Consider the following 16047-nt stretch of genomic DNA (forward strand, 5'->3'; position numbering starts at 1 on the left):
TTAAGCCTTAACTGTAGTGCTTGCTGTACCCTGGCCTCCATCATCAGCCTGCGCTGCCCGCCTTTACCGACTTTCCGCGATTGTTTTTATCCAAACCGTTCTTTAAAAAATGGGAGACGGTGTTTGTGAGGCGGAGAGCAATAAACGGCGTGGTTTGAAAAGCACGGATGGGACTCGGGTATCCGCCTTGCGCTGCGGTACCAGCCCAACCAGGCCTCGGCGGCGCGGGGGCTGCCGGGAACGGGGCGGGGACGCTGCGGGGGCTGCCGGGAACGGGGCGGTGTCCTGGCGGGGCCTGCAGGGAAGGCGGCGGTGCGATGGCGGGCAGCGGGGGACCTGCGGGCGTGACCCTGGTTAGCGCGGCGCCGGGTGCGCCCCGGTGCCCGCACGGTGAGCTGGGAGGGGCCCGGCTGAGGCGGCCGCGGCTCCCGAGGCGGGGAGGAGGCTCACATCTCCGCCTGTTTCCCGTGTTCCTGGCTTCGGGGGCCGCGTGTCAGAGACCCGCCGAGCAGCCGGGTCGGGAGAGGCCTGCGGGGATCGCGGAGTCCAGCTCCCTGCTCCTCGAGAAAGCCAAACCGCTTTGCTAAATGTGTCATCTCGATATTTGCGATCCCTCTCTAAATTCCTGTGTCAAGGTTTCGGAACACCAGCCCCGTTTTGCCTCCATAAGAGTCCCAGCTTGACAGAAGCCCCTCCTGATGCAAAGCAGAAGGAAGACTTGACCTCGTCTCTTTTCTAAAGCGCAAGACGCAAAGAAAATCCGCTTGATATAAAGAGCACCCTATAATTGCCTTTGTCCTTTAGGTCCTGCTCTTCTGTTTGTAAAAACCGGCCAAGAAAACACAGAGGGAAGAAGATTTTATGCTTGTTCAGCTTGCAGGGACAGAAAAGATTGTAATTTTTTCCAGTGGGAAAATGAGAAGGTAAGAGAGCATTGTGTGAGACTATGACAAACACTGGGGGTTTGTCTCCATTTGATAGGAAATTGGGAGGAAGATCGTGTTTGAGTCTGGAGGTTTGTGGCAGATACTGTTCCATAAACTTTGTGTAACAGCTTGTGTATAGGGGAGGGCTTATTTCTGTCAGAACATCTTTGAGGCAGGCTGTGTACCTTCTGAGCAAAACTGGCATTTGTTACAGTGTTGCCAAAATGCTGAAGCATTCATGTTATGAAGTTTGCCAGTACTGAGCAATGTTGAACAAAATAAGGTAGTTCTGATCCCAAGGTGTCCTCACCTTCCAGGACTGAGACAGATAAACCTGATGGATGTAGGCAAACAATGAGATATACAAAAGAGTGAGATGGTGGAGGATCAGCACAATGCTCATAATATCTGCAGTAGTTTCTCTTCCTGTGAAGAACTTTTGGTTGGATAGAATCATAGAATGGTTTGGATTGGAAGGGACCTTAAAGATCATCCAGTTCCAACCCTCCTGCCATGGGTGGGGACACCTCCCACTGGATCAGGCTGCCCAAGGCCCCATCCAACCTGGTCTTCAGCACCTCCAGGGCTGGGGCTCCATATCCTTCTTATGTTGAGGATTCCAGAACTGGACACAATATTCCAGATGAGGTCTCACAAGAGAGGAATAGAGGGGCAAAATCACCTCCCTTGACCTGCTGGCCGTGCTTCTGATGTAGCCCAGGATACAATTGGCCCTCTGGGCTGTGAGCACACATTGCCAGCTCATGTCAAGCTTCTTTGCATCCCTGAGTCCTTCTCTGCAGGGCTGCTCTCAATCACATCATCCTCCCTCCTGTATTGAAACCGTGGATTGCCCCCCCCAGTTGTAGGACCTTGCACTTGGCTTTGTTGAACCTCATGAGGTTCTCACGGCCCTACTTCTCCAGCCTGTCCAGGTCCCTCTGTTTGACATGCCATCCTTCTGGTGTGGCAACTGCACCCTTTTTGTTTAATACTGAAATTTAATTACAATACAGGCCCATACCTGTTTTTTTTTTTTTAAATTTCAATATACGTAAATTTTATAGGTGTCAGAAACCAGGCTTGCAGCACGTGAAGAATACAATAGAAATCATCAACCTTCTTTTACACATGGACAGAATGTGGAAAGGTAATGTTATGTGCATTTTTTTTCAGTAAAAACCAAGTAATGCAAGTTTAAGTACTCTGAATGTAGAGATTGTATTTCAGGATTCTTTAAAATATGAAAACATGCCAGAGGGATTTTGAAATATAAGAAATTTTTACTGCAATGGGAAAATAGCATGAAACATCTAATTAGGGCATGATATTTTCAGCCCGGGAACTTTATCCTTTTTTTTGTTGTTGTTGTATATATGTATAATTTTTCTTATGTTGGGGCTCATAATATACTAACAGGTTAGCAGGTTCAGTTCAAAAATTGTTCCAGGCATTAGTATTAGAAGTAACAGGCTTAACATTGTGAAAAGAAGCAAAGGTAATACAGTAGCAAATAATGAGCTTTGTGTGTAAACACACAGGACTGCTTGCTGGTGGTTGATATGGAGTGTTTATGCTGTAACCCAGACACTTATCAGGACTCTCAGTGTGTTTGGTCAACATATTATGTGCTGGCTTTCAGGGAGGCTTTTTCAAAGTGTCCTTTGAATATTTTTTAATAAACATTACTTCATTCACGTGTAGATAGTGGAGTTTGGCAAGAGCAGCTTTGACGACGTTGCCTGTTTAAATTGAACTCTTACAAAATATGAGACCCCCTTCATAGCTACCCTTCATGTTCTATAGAGGCTTTTTCAAAGTTTGTTCTATATTGTTTTTTGTATTTAAAGGTACAAGGATTTTGTTCTGTTGCCCTTATCAAAGAGGAGGTTTTGCCAGGAGTGCCAGCAACTGCTATTGCCAGCTGAATGGGAAAAACACTCAGATCACCAGTTTCGGTGTGATATCTCCACTGCTCAGTTAAGAAGTCCCAGTCGACTTCTATATCCACTGGAGAATAAAAAAACAAATGCACAATATTTATTTGCAGACAGAAGTTGCCAGTTCCTACTGGATCTTATTATTGATTTAGGATTCAGACGAGTGCTCTCTGTTGGAACACCCAGGTATGTTAGTGAGTATTGTTACACTTTAAAATAATATTTCTGTTTCAAAACTGCAGCTTACTGTAAATAATCAAGGATTCTCTCAAAATAACAGGTTTGCTATGCTTTCATTGTTTGGGATTATGCAAGCATCTAGTGAGGCTTGCTTTGAGCTCATAAGGTACTGCTGCAAAAAACATACACACTTTAAATGTCTTGCTTTGTTTGTTATAGAAGTGACAATGAGTTTCTTTGCTTATGTTTGGGTATTTTTTGTTTATGGTGATCCAGTAGGCTCCACTGACTTCCCATTTTATTTTTCTAACTTTGACTATTAGCCAGATGGAATCATCCAAATTCAGTTTACTTCATTTTCTTTGTTTGGTTTTAGGTTTAGTAAAGTACCAGGCATTCTTGTCTTGCAAGATAATTTCTGAAGCCAATGATTACGTATTGTATTTCTTTGCCTCAATTATACTTCAGGCTTCATGAAATGATCCAGTCAAAAGACTCACAAGAAGAAGATTTCAGAGTTAGAAGCCTTCTGTTAGATATTGATTTCAGGTAGGTTTTGAGAAATGTTTATCCGTTTTTAGAGCATGTACAAAGATTTGTGTTCTTAATGCTTTAAAAGATTAATTGGTGGTGTTTTCACTTTTCTGCCTCTGCATCTCTGTTCCTACACACACACACAACTGACATCCAATTTATGAGTAAAATAATGATACTTAATAATTATTGGTATTGGTATGTGTTGTCAGTAGTCAGAACCCAACGATGTTGGGTTTTTAAGGCCTTGTTTTCACAGTAAATGCCCCTTAGGACAGGCAAGAAGTTGTTTATATTTTTCTATTAATTGAAATTTATTTTACAGATATTCTCAGTTCTACACAGAAGATGAATTCTGCCACTACAACATGTTTAATCATCATTTTTTTGGTGGAGAGGTAAGGCCAAGTATTTATTGAGTGTTTTGTAAAGAAGCTCATGTTGTTGATGCAGCATTTTCTAAGAAAGTGATAACAATCTAGTAGAAGACAACTATCATGAGATAAAAACAGTCAACAGTAGTAGAAATCAAAGGATAACAGTGTCTCGTCAATAATTCTCTCCCACTTGATTCAAAGGTGAAGTTTTCTACTAAGTTTATGCTGACTAATATTACTTACACACCTTAACTACTGCTGTTATTGAAATGACAATTTGGTGTGAGTTGTCACCTTTCGTAATTATTCTTCAGCCCCGTTCTTGTGTCATTATAATAGAATTAATTGTTTTATTCCTGTTCTTTACAAGTCAAATGGATGCCATGGTCGTTGTTCGCTGGTACTTGAGGTGGGAGGGAAAAGGAGGTTTTCCTACTTTGTTTTTTCACTACGAGTGGTGAGATGCTGGAACAGGTTGCCCAGGGAGGTTATGGATGCCCCATTCCTGGAGGTGTTGATTGGATGGGGCCTTGGGCAGCCTGATCTAGTGGGATGTCCTTGCCTATGGCAGGGGGTTAGAACAAGATGATCTTTAAGGTCCCTTCCAACCCTAATTATTCTATGATTCTGTGATTCAGGGCAAGCAAGGTCAAAGGTTAACCTTATTGTCATAAAATAAGGTTGAATTACTGTCATAGTTTAAAAAATGCTGAACTGCTTCTTTATTTTTAGACATCACATTAAGTGTTTAATTTTGAGTTCATTAGGAAACCCACAGCTGCAATGGAGCGTTTGTTGTAGCTTTGTACAGGGAATCACAGTGTAATTCAATTCCAAACATTAATTTTAAACATTTATCCCAATCATATACTCACTCACTCTTTGTTCTTCCCTTGCCATTGTTAGTAAGTCACCACTGATTCGCATAAACATGTTTATTGGGATACCTTTCACACTAGATAACTTTCAGATTGTTTTCCACTTTAAAGCCTAATTTTGAACGGGATCTTGAAAAATAAAAAAGAATTCTCTAGAGTGGAACGGGAGGCTGGTCTGAAAGCCTTACCTTTGAATTGTTTTTCGTTATCTATTTGAGTTTTGATTATTCAATTAAAAGAAAAGATTGTTCATCTGCATTATGAACACTGTAGTGTTCTTTCCAAGGTATGGAAAGGTGACACCTGTAATGGCATTGTATTGCAGTGTATGCAATGACTGAGTCGCAGCCCTTTTGGATGTGTATTAGTGTTAAAAGTCTGGTTTTGGAATGCAATAAAATCTGTGTAATAGATGAGAGGACACTGCAAGATGTAGTGAAGACATAACTTCTTAAATTTGCTTTAATAATAAAGCCCGGGTGGGACTGCTAGAATTTGGATGCTGTATATTTTTATAACCAATATAGATTGAATCAGTTTTCAGTGGACTGAATTTTTTCCCACTACTTTGACAATGCTTTACAGAATAAAACTAAAGTTAAAGGGCATGAATAAAATGATTTCTGAGCTTGAACTTTGCATTCTTGCTATGAATAACATCTTTTTTCCAAGTTAAATTTATTACCTTTAGGAAAAAGGTAATAAATTTAAATTTCCTATGTTAGGAAGTTTGAACTGCATCTGCCCTTGATACAGTATCTGACTGAACAGGGCGTTTGTTCTCAGTGCTTCAAATTTAGATGTGGGATTTTTTTTAAATGCTACACAAGAGGAAATTCACCTCCACACGAGGAAATAACTTCTGTGTTCAAAGTTGAAACTTCTACAATAATTGTTTTCTTGCCAAATAAATATTTTTACAGTTCTTGAATCTGTATAACTGGAAATTAACCTCTGTTTCTTACAGGTTGCATCTGAAACTTGTAGGAAATTCTTGTGTGAAGACAATGGTGAAGGAGTCATTATGGTAACCGATCCCCCATTTGGAGGTTTAGTGGAAGCACTGGCATTTAGTTTTAAAAAATTGATGGCAATGTGGAAGGGGACAGAAAAAGGAGGTGTGTATTACAACCAGATATGTGAGTTGAGCTGTAACATCGCTATCAGAAAACGCACCTATTTAGAAGTCCCTGATTCTGGCTACTCAAGTGAATGGAAATACACTCAAGTTATAATTTCTAAGGATGAACTGCTGTATATCTAATATAGTCTCCCGATACTATTAGTTTAATAATGCCCTATTCTCCAAGTCTCTCTTCAAAATTTTTGCAAATTGTTTAAATATCTACTTTGCAATTAAAATGGTAGAGAAGAATACACTATCAAGCCAGTACCAATTCTTAACATCAGCAGGAGACAAGAGATGTTAGTTAAGTGGAGCTTACAGCTCTGCATATATAAAATATACCAGAACTTTCTGACACGAAAAGGAACTAGTTATGCCAAACATGACATACCTATACACGTTTATGTATTTTATAGAATCATTAAGGTTGAACGAGACCTCTAAGATGATCAAGTCCAACCATTAGCCCAACACCACCATGTCTACTAAACCGTATCCCGAAGTGCCACGTACACATGCTTTTTGAATGCCTCCAGGGATGGTGACACCACCGCTTCCTTGGGCAGCCTATTCCAATGCTTCACCACTCTTTCAGTGAAGAAATTTTTCCTAATATCCAATCTAAGCCTCCCCAGACACAACTTGAGACCATTTCCTCTTGTCTTGTTGCTAGTCACTTGGGACAAGACGCCACCACCCACCTCACTGCAACCTCTTTTCAGGTAATTGTGGAGAGTGATAAGGTCTCTCCTAGCCTCCTCCAAGCTAAACAATTCCCTCAGCGACTTCTCTTAACGCTTGTGCTCCAGACTCTTCCCCAGCTTCGTTGCCCTTCTCTGGACATGATCCAGCACCTCAATGTCTTTCTTGTAGTGAGGGGCCCAAAACTGAACACAGTATTCGAGGTTCAGCCTCACCACCACTGAATATAGGGGCATGATCACTTCCTTACTCCTGCTGGTCATGCTGTTTCTGATACAAGCCAGGATGCTGTTGGCCTTCTTGGCCACCTGGGCCTGCTGCTGGCTCATCTGCAGCCAGGTGTCAATCACGACCCCCATGTCCTCTGCAGGCAGCTTTCCAGCCACGTTTCCCCAAACCTGTAGCGCTGCACCGGGGTTGTTGTGACTGAAGTGCAGGACCCGGCATTTGGCCTTGTTGAATCACATGCAGTTGGTCCCTGCCCATCATTCCAGCCTGTCCAGATCTCTCTGTATTTACTGTATGTTTTTCATGCTTCATGTGTCTTGTTTTTCTCTAATGTCTTTTCATTGCTAGGTCACAACAACCAAGAGCTGCCCATATTCTGGATATTTCCATACTTCTTTGAGTCTCGTATTCTGGAATTTTTCCCAAGCTTCAGTATGATGGATTACCAGGTATAACTGAACCCAGTGAATCTGCTAAATTTCAGTCATGTGCAGTGTGAACAAGAGTATGAATGAAAGCAGATATAACCGTAGCTCTTGTCTGTAGATGCGCTGCCTTCTTTAACTTTAATTTTGACTGTATTGGAGGCACTGGAAATTCTGTGGTATTCCTCATGTGAACCCCAGTTTCTGTATTTGTATTAGTCATACCTTTGATAACTTTGTCATACTCCTACAGTTTATTACGTACCTTTAAGTTACCGGTCATAACTCCATTAACTCATTTCTTCTGCCAGCTTCTCAGTGTGACAAAATTTGCATTGCAGAGGTTAGAGGTAACCTGAAGAAGAGTGTTTCATTTTCTCCAGATTTTGAAATCTCACTAGGCCAGAATAGAGTTACAGCAATGGAACTGTTCAGAATTGTGTAATAAATTAATTTGTCAGTGATAAAACAATAATCTGGCATCAGCTTCTCCAATATTGTATCCATTTTGTAAGCTGTTTAAGAATGCGTACTTCAGTGAATTTTGAGAGACCAGTCATGGATATTCAATATGTTCATGGGTTTTTTTTCCTCATATAACAAATCCACATAATGTTTGAAGTGGGTGTTGCAGACAACATATTTGTATCTTGTAGAATGAAAATACATGGAAGAAAATGGAACTTGTTCTAGGCTGGACTCTGCGTTGCTAGTGACGTTCGGACGTGAGAATTTTCTTGACAGGTCTCTGAAAGCAGTACTGGAAAAAAGCAAGGCTGACTAGATTTGCAACTTTGTAATTATTCTGAGATAGGTTAAGATGCACATCAAGTCTCCTACCCCCAGACAGACCAAACAGTATAGTTGTACTTTTATTAATGAGTTTCACTTTTGTAGAACAACAAATGTGATGTTATCTGAGATAGCAAAATAGCATAAAGGGCTAAGCAAAATAGGATTATTGTAGTGTTGCGAATGCAGTTTCCTGAGTCTAGCCTGATATTGTGGTTACTCAAATTTAAAAATAAATGAAACAAAATACTCACTGTAGAACTTGTAATCTAATTTGGTGTTACAGTCTTTTATATAAAAAGGAAAATTTCATAAAGCACCTATAAAACTAATAATTGTGAAATAGTTCTGCTTAGCATTCAGTTTAAGACTTTTTCTATGGTTTTATTTTTCTAGGTAGATTATGATAATCATGCACTTTATAAACATGGAAAAACAGGTCGTAGACAGTCCCCTGTCCGTATCTTCACAAACCTCACCCCAAGCAAGATTGTACTTCCTGTAGAAGAGGGCTATAGGTAAGAAGTGTTAACACTCAAGTGAATGAAAGAGTGTGCTTGTTCTTCATTGGGGCATAAAGTCCCTAAAGGACTTTGGGATGGTGCTGTTCGGTACTGTCATGCCTAACTTTTGGATGCTCAGGAGCACATTTCTCATCTCATTCTAAGGATGCATGTTCTATAAACAGGGTGTGGGAGAGCTGGGCATCTAAAAGGGGGTTTAAGTTTTCCACTGTGGAATGATGAGATTCCTTAGCTAGTTCTTGGGAAATACTGTGTACCTCTATGAGAGACAGAGATTTACAGCTATCCCTCACAATCAGCTTGGTTGAGACAGTAATTAATAAAATGCTACGAGAAGCATCAAGGACAAGGGAATGGATTTGGTTTGATTTACTGCTGATAGTGTTGCTAATTTGAATTCAATAACCTGAATTTAATATTTGGATGTACTATGCCTTAATGATTATCATACAGTCGTAGACTGGTTTGGGTCAGAAGGGGCCTTAAAGATCATCCAGTTCCAACTCCCCTGGCTTGGGCAGGGACATGTTCCACCAGACCAGGCTGCTCAAGGATCCATCCAACCTGGCCTTGAACACCTCTAGGGAGGGGGTATCCACAATTTCCTTACTTGTTCCAGTGCCTCACCACCCTTAACGTGAAGAATTTCTTCCTAATGTCTAATCTAAATCTTCCTCCCTCCAACTTAAAGACATTCCCACTCATTCTATCACTGTTTATGAGGCTCTGGGCCCAACTGGTGATTTTATGCATCAAAAACATCATCTTTAATTTAGCAAAGTGATTTTGCAGTCCTTATATTTATTGTTGAGCTTGTATAAAATTCATCTATATTTCTTCAGCAAGTAGTGGACCAATGCATTTATAATTTTTTTTTCCAGGTTTTGCGCAATATGTCAGCGGTATGTGAGTCCTGGTAACCAGCACTGTGAGATATGCAATTCATGTACATCAAAAGTAAGTATTTTTACTTCTTTCTGGATAGAAGTTTTAGCAGTAGTCAAATAATTTCTGTAATTTTTGCTCTGGTAAAAACCCATTCTGATACTGATTTCCTTGAGAAACCCCACGCAGTTCAGTTTGGTAGACTTATTATTAACTACACAGGGCATAATTTATAAGCCACTGGGGATTAGTTTCTATTTCTGCAATTCCTTTGTGTTGGAAAGAGGACGGGGAAAGTTTGCTACTTGCCATAACGTGTTCATCAGTGGTTTGTTGACACCTTTCTTCTTATGTTTTGTAAGCGGTAGAGCTTGCCAGCTTCAAAATGCAGCCATTTTGCTGCAGTTGTCACAAGATTCTCTGTACTGTGGTTTTAAAAGTTCCAGTCCTTGCTACAGAGGCCCTGTTTCAGTAAATAATGGGGACCATAGATCAGTAGTTTAGTTTTAAGATAGAATCGGTGTTTTTTAAAACAAAAATAAAAGTATTTATTCATCTTTTGTAGGATGGTAGACGATGGAAACATTGTGTTCTTTGCCAAAAATGTGTGAAACCCTGTAAGTACAGAAAAAATACTTAATAAAAGTACACTTTTTTACATAAAACAACACTGTTTATGTTGTAGTCCAAAGAAACTGAGGTGACAAACTAGAAAAGAAAATGTTCTGTAAAAGAAATAAAATCTAGTCATTTGGAACACAGTGAGTAAAGGAAAAAAATCTTGCCATTTGATAACTTAGGTATATTTGCACTGTGTGGAAATTTGATAAATTCTGGTCAAGGTGTGCTAAATCCCCATTGTATTTGTTAAGGGAAAACATAAATACTTAATTGTCATCTAAGTGTTTCCTGATTTTGTAAACGACTTGCCAGTAGAATTTTATATTGAATAGGCAGTTACTAGGATGTGAGAGCATGATCAAGCTATGTTTTGTTCAGAATGCAGTTATATTTATAGCTGTATTTAAACAGCTGAAGCAACCATTTTTGTTACCAAGACAGAAATTGCAAATTCTAAGTCCATTTTAACATCTGGACTAATTTGTATTTAAGATCACATACAGGATTATAGTTCTAATGGCAGAATAATTCAGTTATATTGAAATAGTTACACAGTTTATCTAATATAAAGCACCTGGCTGCCTCCTGAAACGTGATAAGGGACCAGAAACTGACTACACTCATCTCTGTAAAACTAAAACAAAATTAAAAACCTGGTAATGTAACCTATATTTAAAGCTGAATGGAATGATTATTCTAGACCTTTTCAAGATTGTAAAACATGTTACTTATTTTGTAGCTTGGTTTCACTGTGACAATTGCAACTGCTGCACACTTCAGAACCACACTTGTGAGAAGACTGATGCTGGCTGTTTTGTCTGTGGCAAGTCCGGTCACAAACGCAGTACCTGTCCCAGTCTCTCTGGCACCAGGACTTGCCAGTAAGTGTCATTGCATTCCTGTAATAAAAGAGGGCATTCAGATGAGATTAGATCTTTTTTTTTGTGGAAAGACATGGACCTGTTGGAGCGGGTCCAGAGGAGGGCCATGAAAATGATCAGAGGGGTGGAACACCCCTCCGATGAAGAAAAGCTGAGAGAGTTGGGTTTGCTCAGCCTAGAGAAAAGAAGGCTCCAGTGAGACCTTATTGCTGCCTTTTAATACTTACAGGGGGCCTAAAAGAAAGATGAGGGCAAACTTTTTAGCAGGGCCTGTTATGACAGGACAAGAACTAATGGTTTTAAACTAAAAGATGGTAGAGCCAGACTAGATAGAGTGAAGAAATTTTTTATGATGGTTGTGGTGAAACACTGGAACAGGTTACCCAGAGAGGTGGTAGAAGCCCCATCCCTGGAAACAGTAAAGGTGAGAACCATTCTGTGATTTAGAAAGAGATCATTTTTGGCTTTGGGTACTGTCATCAGCTTTCACTGTTGTCCACTTGCTGTATTGCTAGGGAATATAAACTGGAGGAGGACGTGATAAAACCAGGCAGGTCATTTACTGTGGCTCCCAATTCCTTACATGTGGCTTTTCATTCAAAACTGATATATATGGATTCCAAATGTGGTATAAATGGTGCGTAGGATAGCTCTGTCAAGAAGATTCAATATTACAGTAAAGAAACACTTTTATCTCCTTTGAATTCCTCATGAAGGGGCAAAGAAAAGAGTCACTGCGCTGTTTTTACTGCTTTCTGCCTCTTTTGCTTTGTGATGGCATCTTTTTACCTTTTTCTTCTGGTGTTTCTGCTGCTCTCTGTAGTACCATCTACATCTCCACCGTGTCAGATCTGCGTTAATGAGCGTCACATTATGTACTTCTATTTTGCCATGGTTGTGCTCCTGTAACATACACAAGCACATATTTGTATATATCAAAAGACAAACAAAGTTATGTGTGATGGTCTTCAGATGGAACTAACTGAAAAGAGGGAAGGGGATTTGCTATGGGATGATCTAGCAGTTGGCTCAGTCTTTTCAGTTTGGGATAATTTGCCCACACTTCTGTAACTTCCTCTCCAGAGTGTGTGGGTTGGTTTGTTATTCTTGACTTGAATGGCTGTAGCAGTGGAAATGCAAATCTTCCCTCCCAAAGACCTTACCTTTGTTGCATAGTGAGATGTAGACCGTTAACCTCTTGCGTGAGCGTCGAGAGATTCACTAGGTGCCTGCTGGATGGTAGAGGTCTCCTGCTGTGACATTAATCTGAGTGTTGGTTATGGAGTATTAGAGCTAAAAGGTAGCAATATTTTGGTTTACGTATCTCTTATAAAAATTCCCTCCTTTAATGTTTTTTTTCTTTCCTTAAAAATGTAAAAAGGTACTAAAAAAATCATAAAAACTCATCTGTTTCTTCTGTCAAGTAAGATATTATTCTGTCCATTGTACAGGAATGGTTTAGTCCTTTCACGCCACCAGTTATTTCTTTTGCTGATTTATTGTAGAAGAGAACTTTGGTGGTTTTTTGATAAAAACATATGTATATTTGTTAAAATTATTTGGTGCTCCTGTTACAAAATACATCCTTTGTCATAGACAGAAAATGGGCCACTTGCTAGTTTTATTTAGGCCCTGTATTATTTACAGGAGTCTTTGCAGTGTTGCTAAACTTTATGTGCTTTCTTCTAAGCCTTTCTGTTATATATTCATGCATTATATATTGAGCATGAGAGTGTGTATGCCTTTTTGTACTTGGTGACTGGCATTTCTTAAGTTTTCTATATCCATTTATAAAGAAAAGTGCTGAATAAGTACGCACATGAAAAATAATTAATGGTAGTGAAGTGGACAAACAGATTTAGGAGAATTAAATGTCATAACATTGTAAGATGAAATGTTCCTTGTGCTTTATGTGACAGATCTTCTGAGTTCATCCACTTACATGGCAGTTTATTTAAAATACCAGCAAATGTAGAAGTACATTCTCCATTTTATTCTAATCTGTGTGTTCCTTTTTTGCTTTTTAGGGCTGACAGAAAGCAAAGGCAGAAAACTCTGAAGAGGCCAAAGACAGGGATCTGTAAAAGATCAGCCATGAAGCATGCCATATTCTCCAGGAAGAAAGTAAAGCATAAGAAAAAAAAGATGTGACTTTGCTTACTGATATTTAGTCATTAATATTTTCTTTTATGGCCAGCCTTGGATTCCATTTTCTGAAAATGTAAATATTAACATCCAAAATAAAACCTGTTTGAATTAAAAGTGCCAATTCTTTTGTTATACGTCATTACTCGCACAAAAAAAATGCTAAGCAAACACACTATCTATTTGTATAATGTAACCATTTTTTGTGTTTAGGATTAGCTGTTTGTCTGAGTTAGTGGGAGTCTGGAGGAAAGAGAGGAGTCTGCTGAGTCATTAATGAGGTACTGATGGATACCGTGCTGTGTGGTAGGTACTGGGGGACTTCAGGCAAGGGAGGCAGGAAGCTTAGGTGACAGGAAGGCATGGATTCTTAGAAATCTAGGCTTTGTTAGTTCCTAGTTGGTTATGGAGTTTTCGGGTTTTACTGAATTTTCTCTCCAAATGGAAAAAAGCCCAAGAACAAAAAAATGCTAAGTGCTTCAGAAGCATAGTAAATGGGAAAAAGGGACTTTGTAAGTATGTTTAAATTTGTTTTTAAACTACTTCCACAAGTTAAACTAGAAAAATCAACACTGTTAATGTCGTGGAGTAGCAGTGCTAATGGAGGTGGCCTATATTAACCTCGTTAAGTTCAGTAAGGCCAACTGCGAGGGTTTGGGCATTCCCAAGCACAAATACAGGCTGAGCAGAGAATAGATGTAGAGTCACCTCGAAGAGAAGGACGTGAAGGGTGTTGGTGGATGAGAAGCTCAACATGAGCTGGCAACACGAGTTCACAGCCTGGAAAGCCAACTACATCCTTGGCTGCATCAAAACAAGTGTGACCCACAGGTTAAGAGAGGACATTCCATCCTTCTGCTCTGGTGAGACCTCACCTGGAGCATTATGTTCAGTTCTGGAGTCCTCAACACAGGAAGGACATGAATCTGTTGGAATGAGTCCAGAGGAGGCCAGGAAGATGATGAAAGACCTAGAACACCTCTATGAACAGAGGCTGAGAATGGGGTTCCTCAGCCTGGAGAAGAGAGAGCGCCAGTGTAGCAACGCCAAGTATGTGGACGTCTAATAAGTCTAAGAAAGCATGAAGCTGGTAGCAAGAATATTACAATAAACATTATTAAAAACACCAGGTGTTCCGAGTTCAACACACAGGATGATACAGCCAGGCTAGGAAAAAGCCGCCTGGAAATAAGTGAATTAGAGATATGTCTGAAAACAGTCAAGAAAGCATGGAATAGATTAAAAAAAATCCTGTCTGTCTGAAGGTCATAAAACCAAGCAACTGTATAAAGATGTGCCTGAATGAATAGGTACTGAGTGCTAACTACCAAGTACTAAGAGAAACAGTAGTAGTACTTTCTTAATTTGACTCCTGTATGCTGTGCTGATTAAAAAGAATATGCTTAAAGAAATTTGCGAGGTCTGTGTCTCCTTCTTTGCTGCACTCCAGGGGCTGCAGGGAGTGCAGTTAAAGAAGAGGGTACATTGTTTTAGTGTAAAGAGGGTAGATTTACATTAGATATTAGAAGGATTTCTTTTCCTGTGAGGGCAGCGAGGCACTGGCACATACATGGATTCAATACAGGATGGGACATGACATGATTGAGAGCAGCCCTGTGGAAAAGGACTCAAGGATGCTGGTTGATGAGAACCTTGACATGAGCTGGCAATGTGTGCTCACAGCCCAGAAGGCCAACCATATGCATGCATAAAAAGTGTGGCCAGCAGGGTGAGGGAGGTGATTCTGCCTCTCTGTTCCTCTCTTGTGAGACCTCATCTGGAATACTGTGTCCAGTTCTGGAATCCTCAACATAAGGATATGGAGCCCCAGCCCTGGAGGTGTTGAAGGCCAGGTTGGATGGGGCCTTGGGCAGCCTGATCCAGTGGGAGGTGTCCCCACCCATGGCAGGAGGGTTGGAACTGGATGATCTTTAAGGTCCCTTCCAACCCAAACCATTCTATGATTCTATCCAACCAAAAGTTCTTCACAGGAAGAGAAACTACTGCAGATATTATGAGCATTGTGCTGATCCTCCACCACCTCACTCTTTTGTATATCTCATTGTTTGCCTACATCCATCAGGTTTATCTATCTCAGTCATGGAAGGTGAGGACACCTTGGGATCAGAACTACCCTGTTTTGTTCAACATTGCTCAGTACTGGCAAACTTCATAACATGAATGCTTCAGCATTTTGGCAACACTGTAACAAATGCCAGTTTTGCTCAGAAGGTACACAGCCTGCCTCAAAGATGTTCTGACAGAAATAAGCCCTCCCCTATACACAAGCTGTTACACAAAGTTTATGGGACAGTATCTGCCACAAACCTCCAGACTCAAACACGATCTTCCTCCCTCCCAATTTCCTATCAAATGGAGACAAACCCCCAGTGTTTGTCATAGTCTCACACAATGCTCTCTTACCTTCTCATTTTCCCACTGGAAAAAATTACAATCTTTTCTGTCCCTACAAGCTGAACAAGCATAAAATCTTCTTCCCTCTGTGTTTTCTTGGCCGGTTTTTACAAACAGAAGAGCAGGACCTAAAGGACAAAGGCAATTATAGGGTGCTCTTTATATCAAGCGGATTTTCTTTGCATCTTGCGCTTTAGAAAAGAGATGAGGTCAAGTCTTCCTTCTGCTTTGCATCAGCAGTGCCTTCGACCACCCTGTGGCTCTCGATCCTGCCCATGGAACCGGGTGGGCTTTAAGTCCCCTTCCAAGCTCCCCCCTCTCTGCCCGCCCCGTTCCCCGTCCCGGTGGGCGGGGCCGGAGCCGAGGGCGGGGCCGGGGCCGAGGGCGGGGCCGAAGTCGAGGGAGTTGCCGGGGCCGGGGGCGGTGCTGGAGCTGAGGGCGGGGCCGGAGCGGAGGGCGTTGTCGGGG

At 40.8% G+C, this 16047-nt stretch overlaps 1 protein-coding gene and 1 long non-coding RNA gene across 3 annotated transcripts; one reads left to right on the forward strand and one right to left on the reverse strand.

Moving 5' to 3' along the window:
• The first annotated feature begins 273 nt into the window (after positions 1-273).
• On the forward strand, positions 274-13301 carry ZCCHC4 (zinc finger CCHC-type containing 4). 2 transcript variants are annotated; one of them, XM_054065694.1, is made up of 13 exons: positions 274-390; positions 805-923; positions 1994-2076; positions 2777-3052; positions 3515-3595; positions 3906-3978; positions 5803-5953; positions 7240-7340; positions 8505-8626; positions 9514-9589; positions 10083-10134; positions 10878-11019; positions 13047-13301. In XM_054065694.1, exons 1-13 carry the CDS (start codon positions 318-320, stop codon positions 13168-13170), a joined length of 1473 nt encoding a protein of 490 aa, XP_053921669.1. In that variant the 5' UTR covers positions 274-317; the 3' UTR covers positions 13171-13301. The 2 variants fall into 2 exon arrangements, 1 of the variants encoding a protein (XP_053921669.1); XR_008449717.1 differs by lacking the exons at positions 8505-8626; positions 13047-13301 and having other exon boundaries at positions 10878-10965.
• On the reverse strand, positions 10902-15900 carry LOC128852085 (uncharacterized). Its single transcript, XR_008449718.1, has 4 exons — positions 15589-15900; positions 12183-12272; positions 11809-11922; positions 10902-11037 (listed from the first exon to the last, which is right to left on the reverse strand). It is a non-coding gene; the product is annotated as an uncharacterized LOC128852085 (long non-coding RNA).
• Between the last annotated feature and the right edge of the window lie 147 nt (positions 15901-16047).

This window comes from Cuculus canorus, chromosome 4 (genome assembly GCF_017976375.1).
Source record: "Cuculus canorus isolate bCucCan1 chromosome 4, bCucCan1.pri, whole genome shotgun sequence".
NCBI classification, from domain to species: Eukaryota; Metazoa; Chordata; class Aves; order Cuculiformes; family Cuculidae; genus Cuculus; species Cuculus canorus.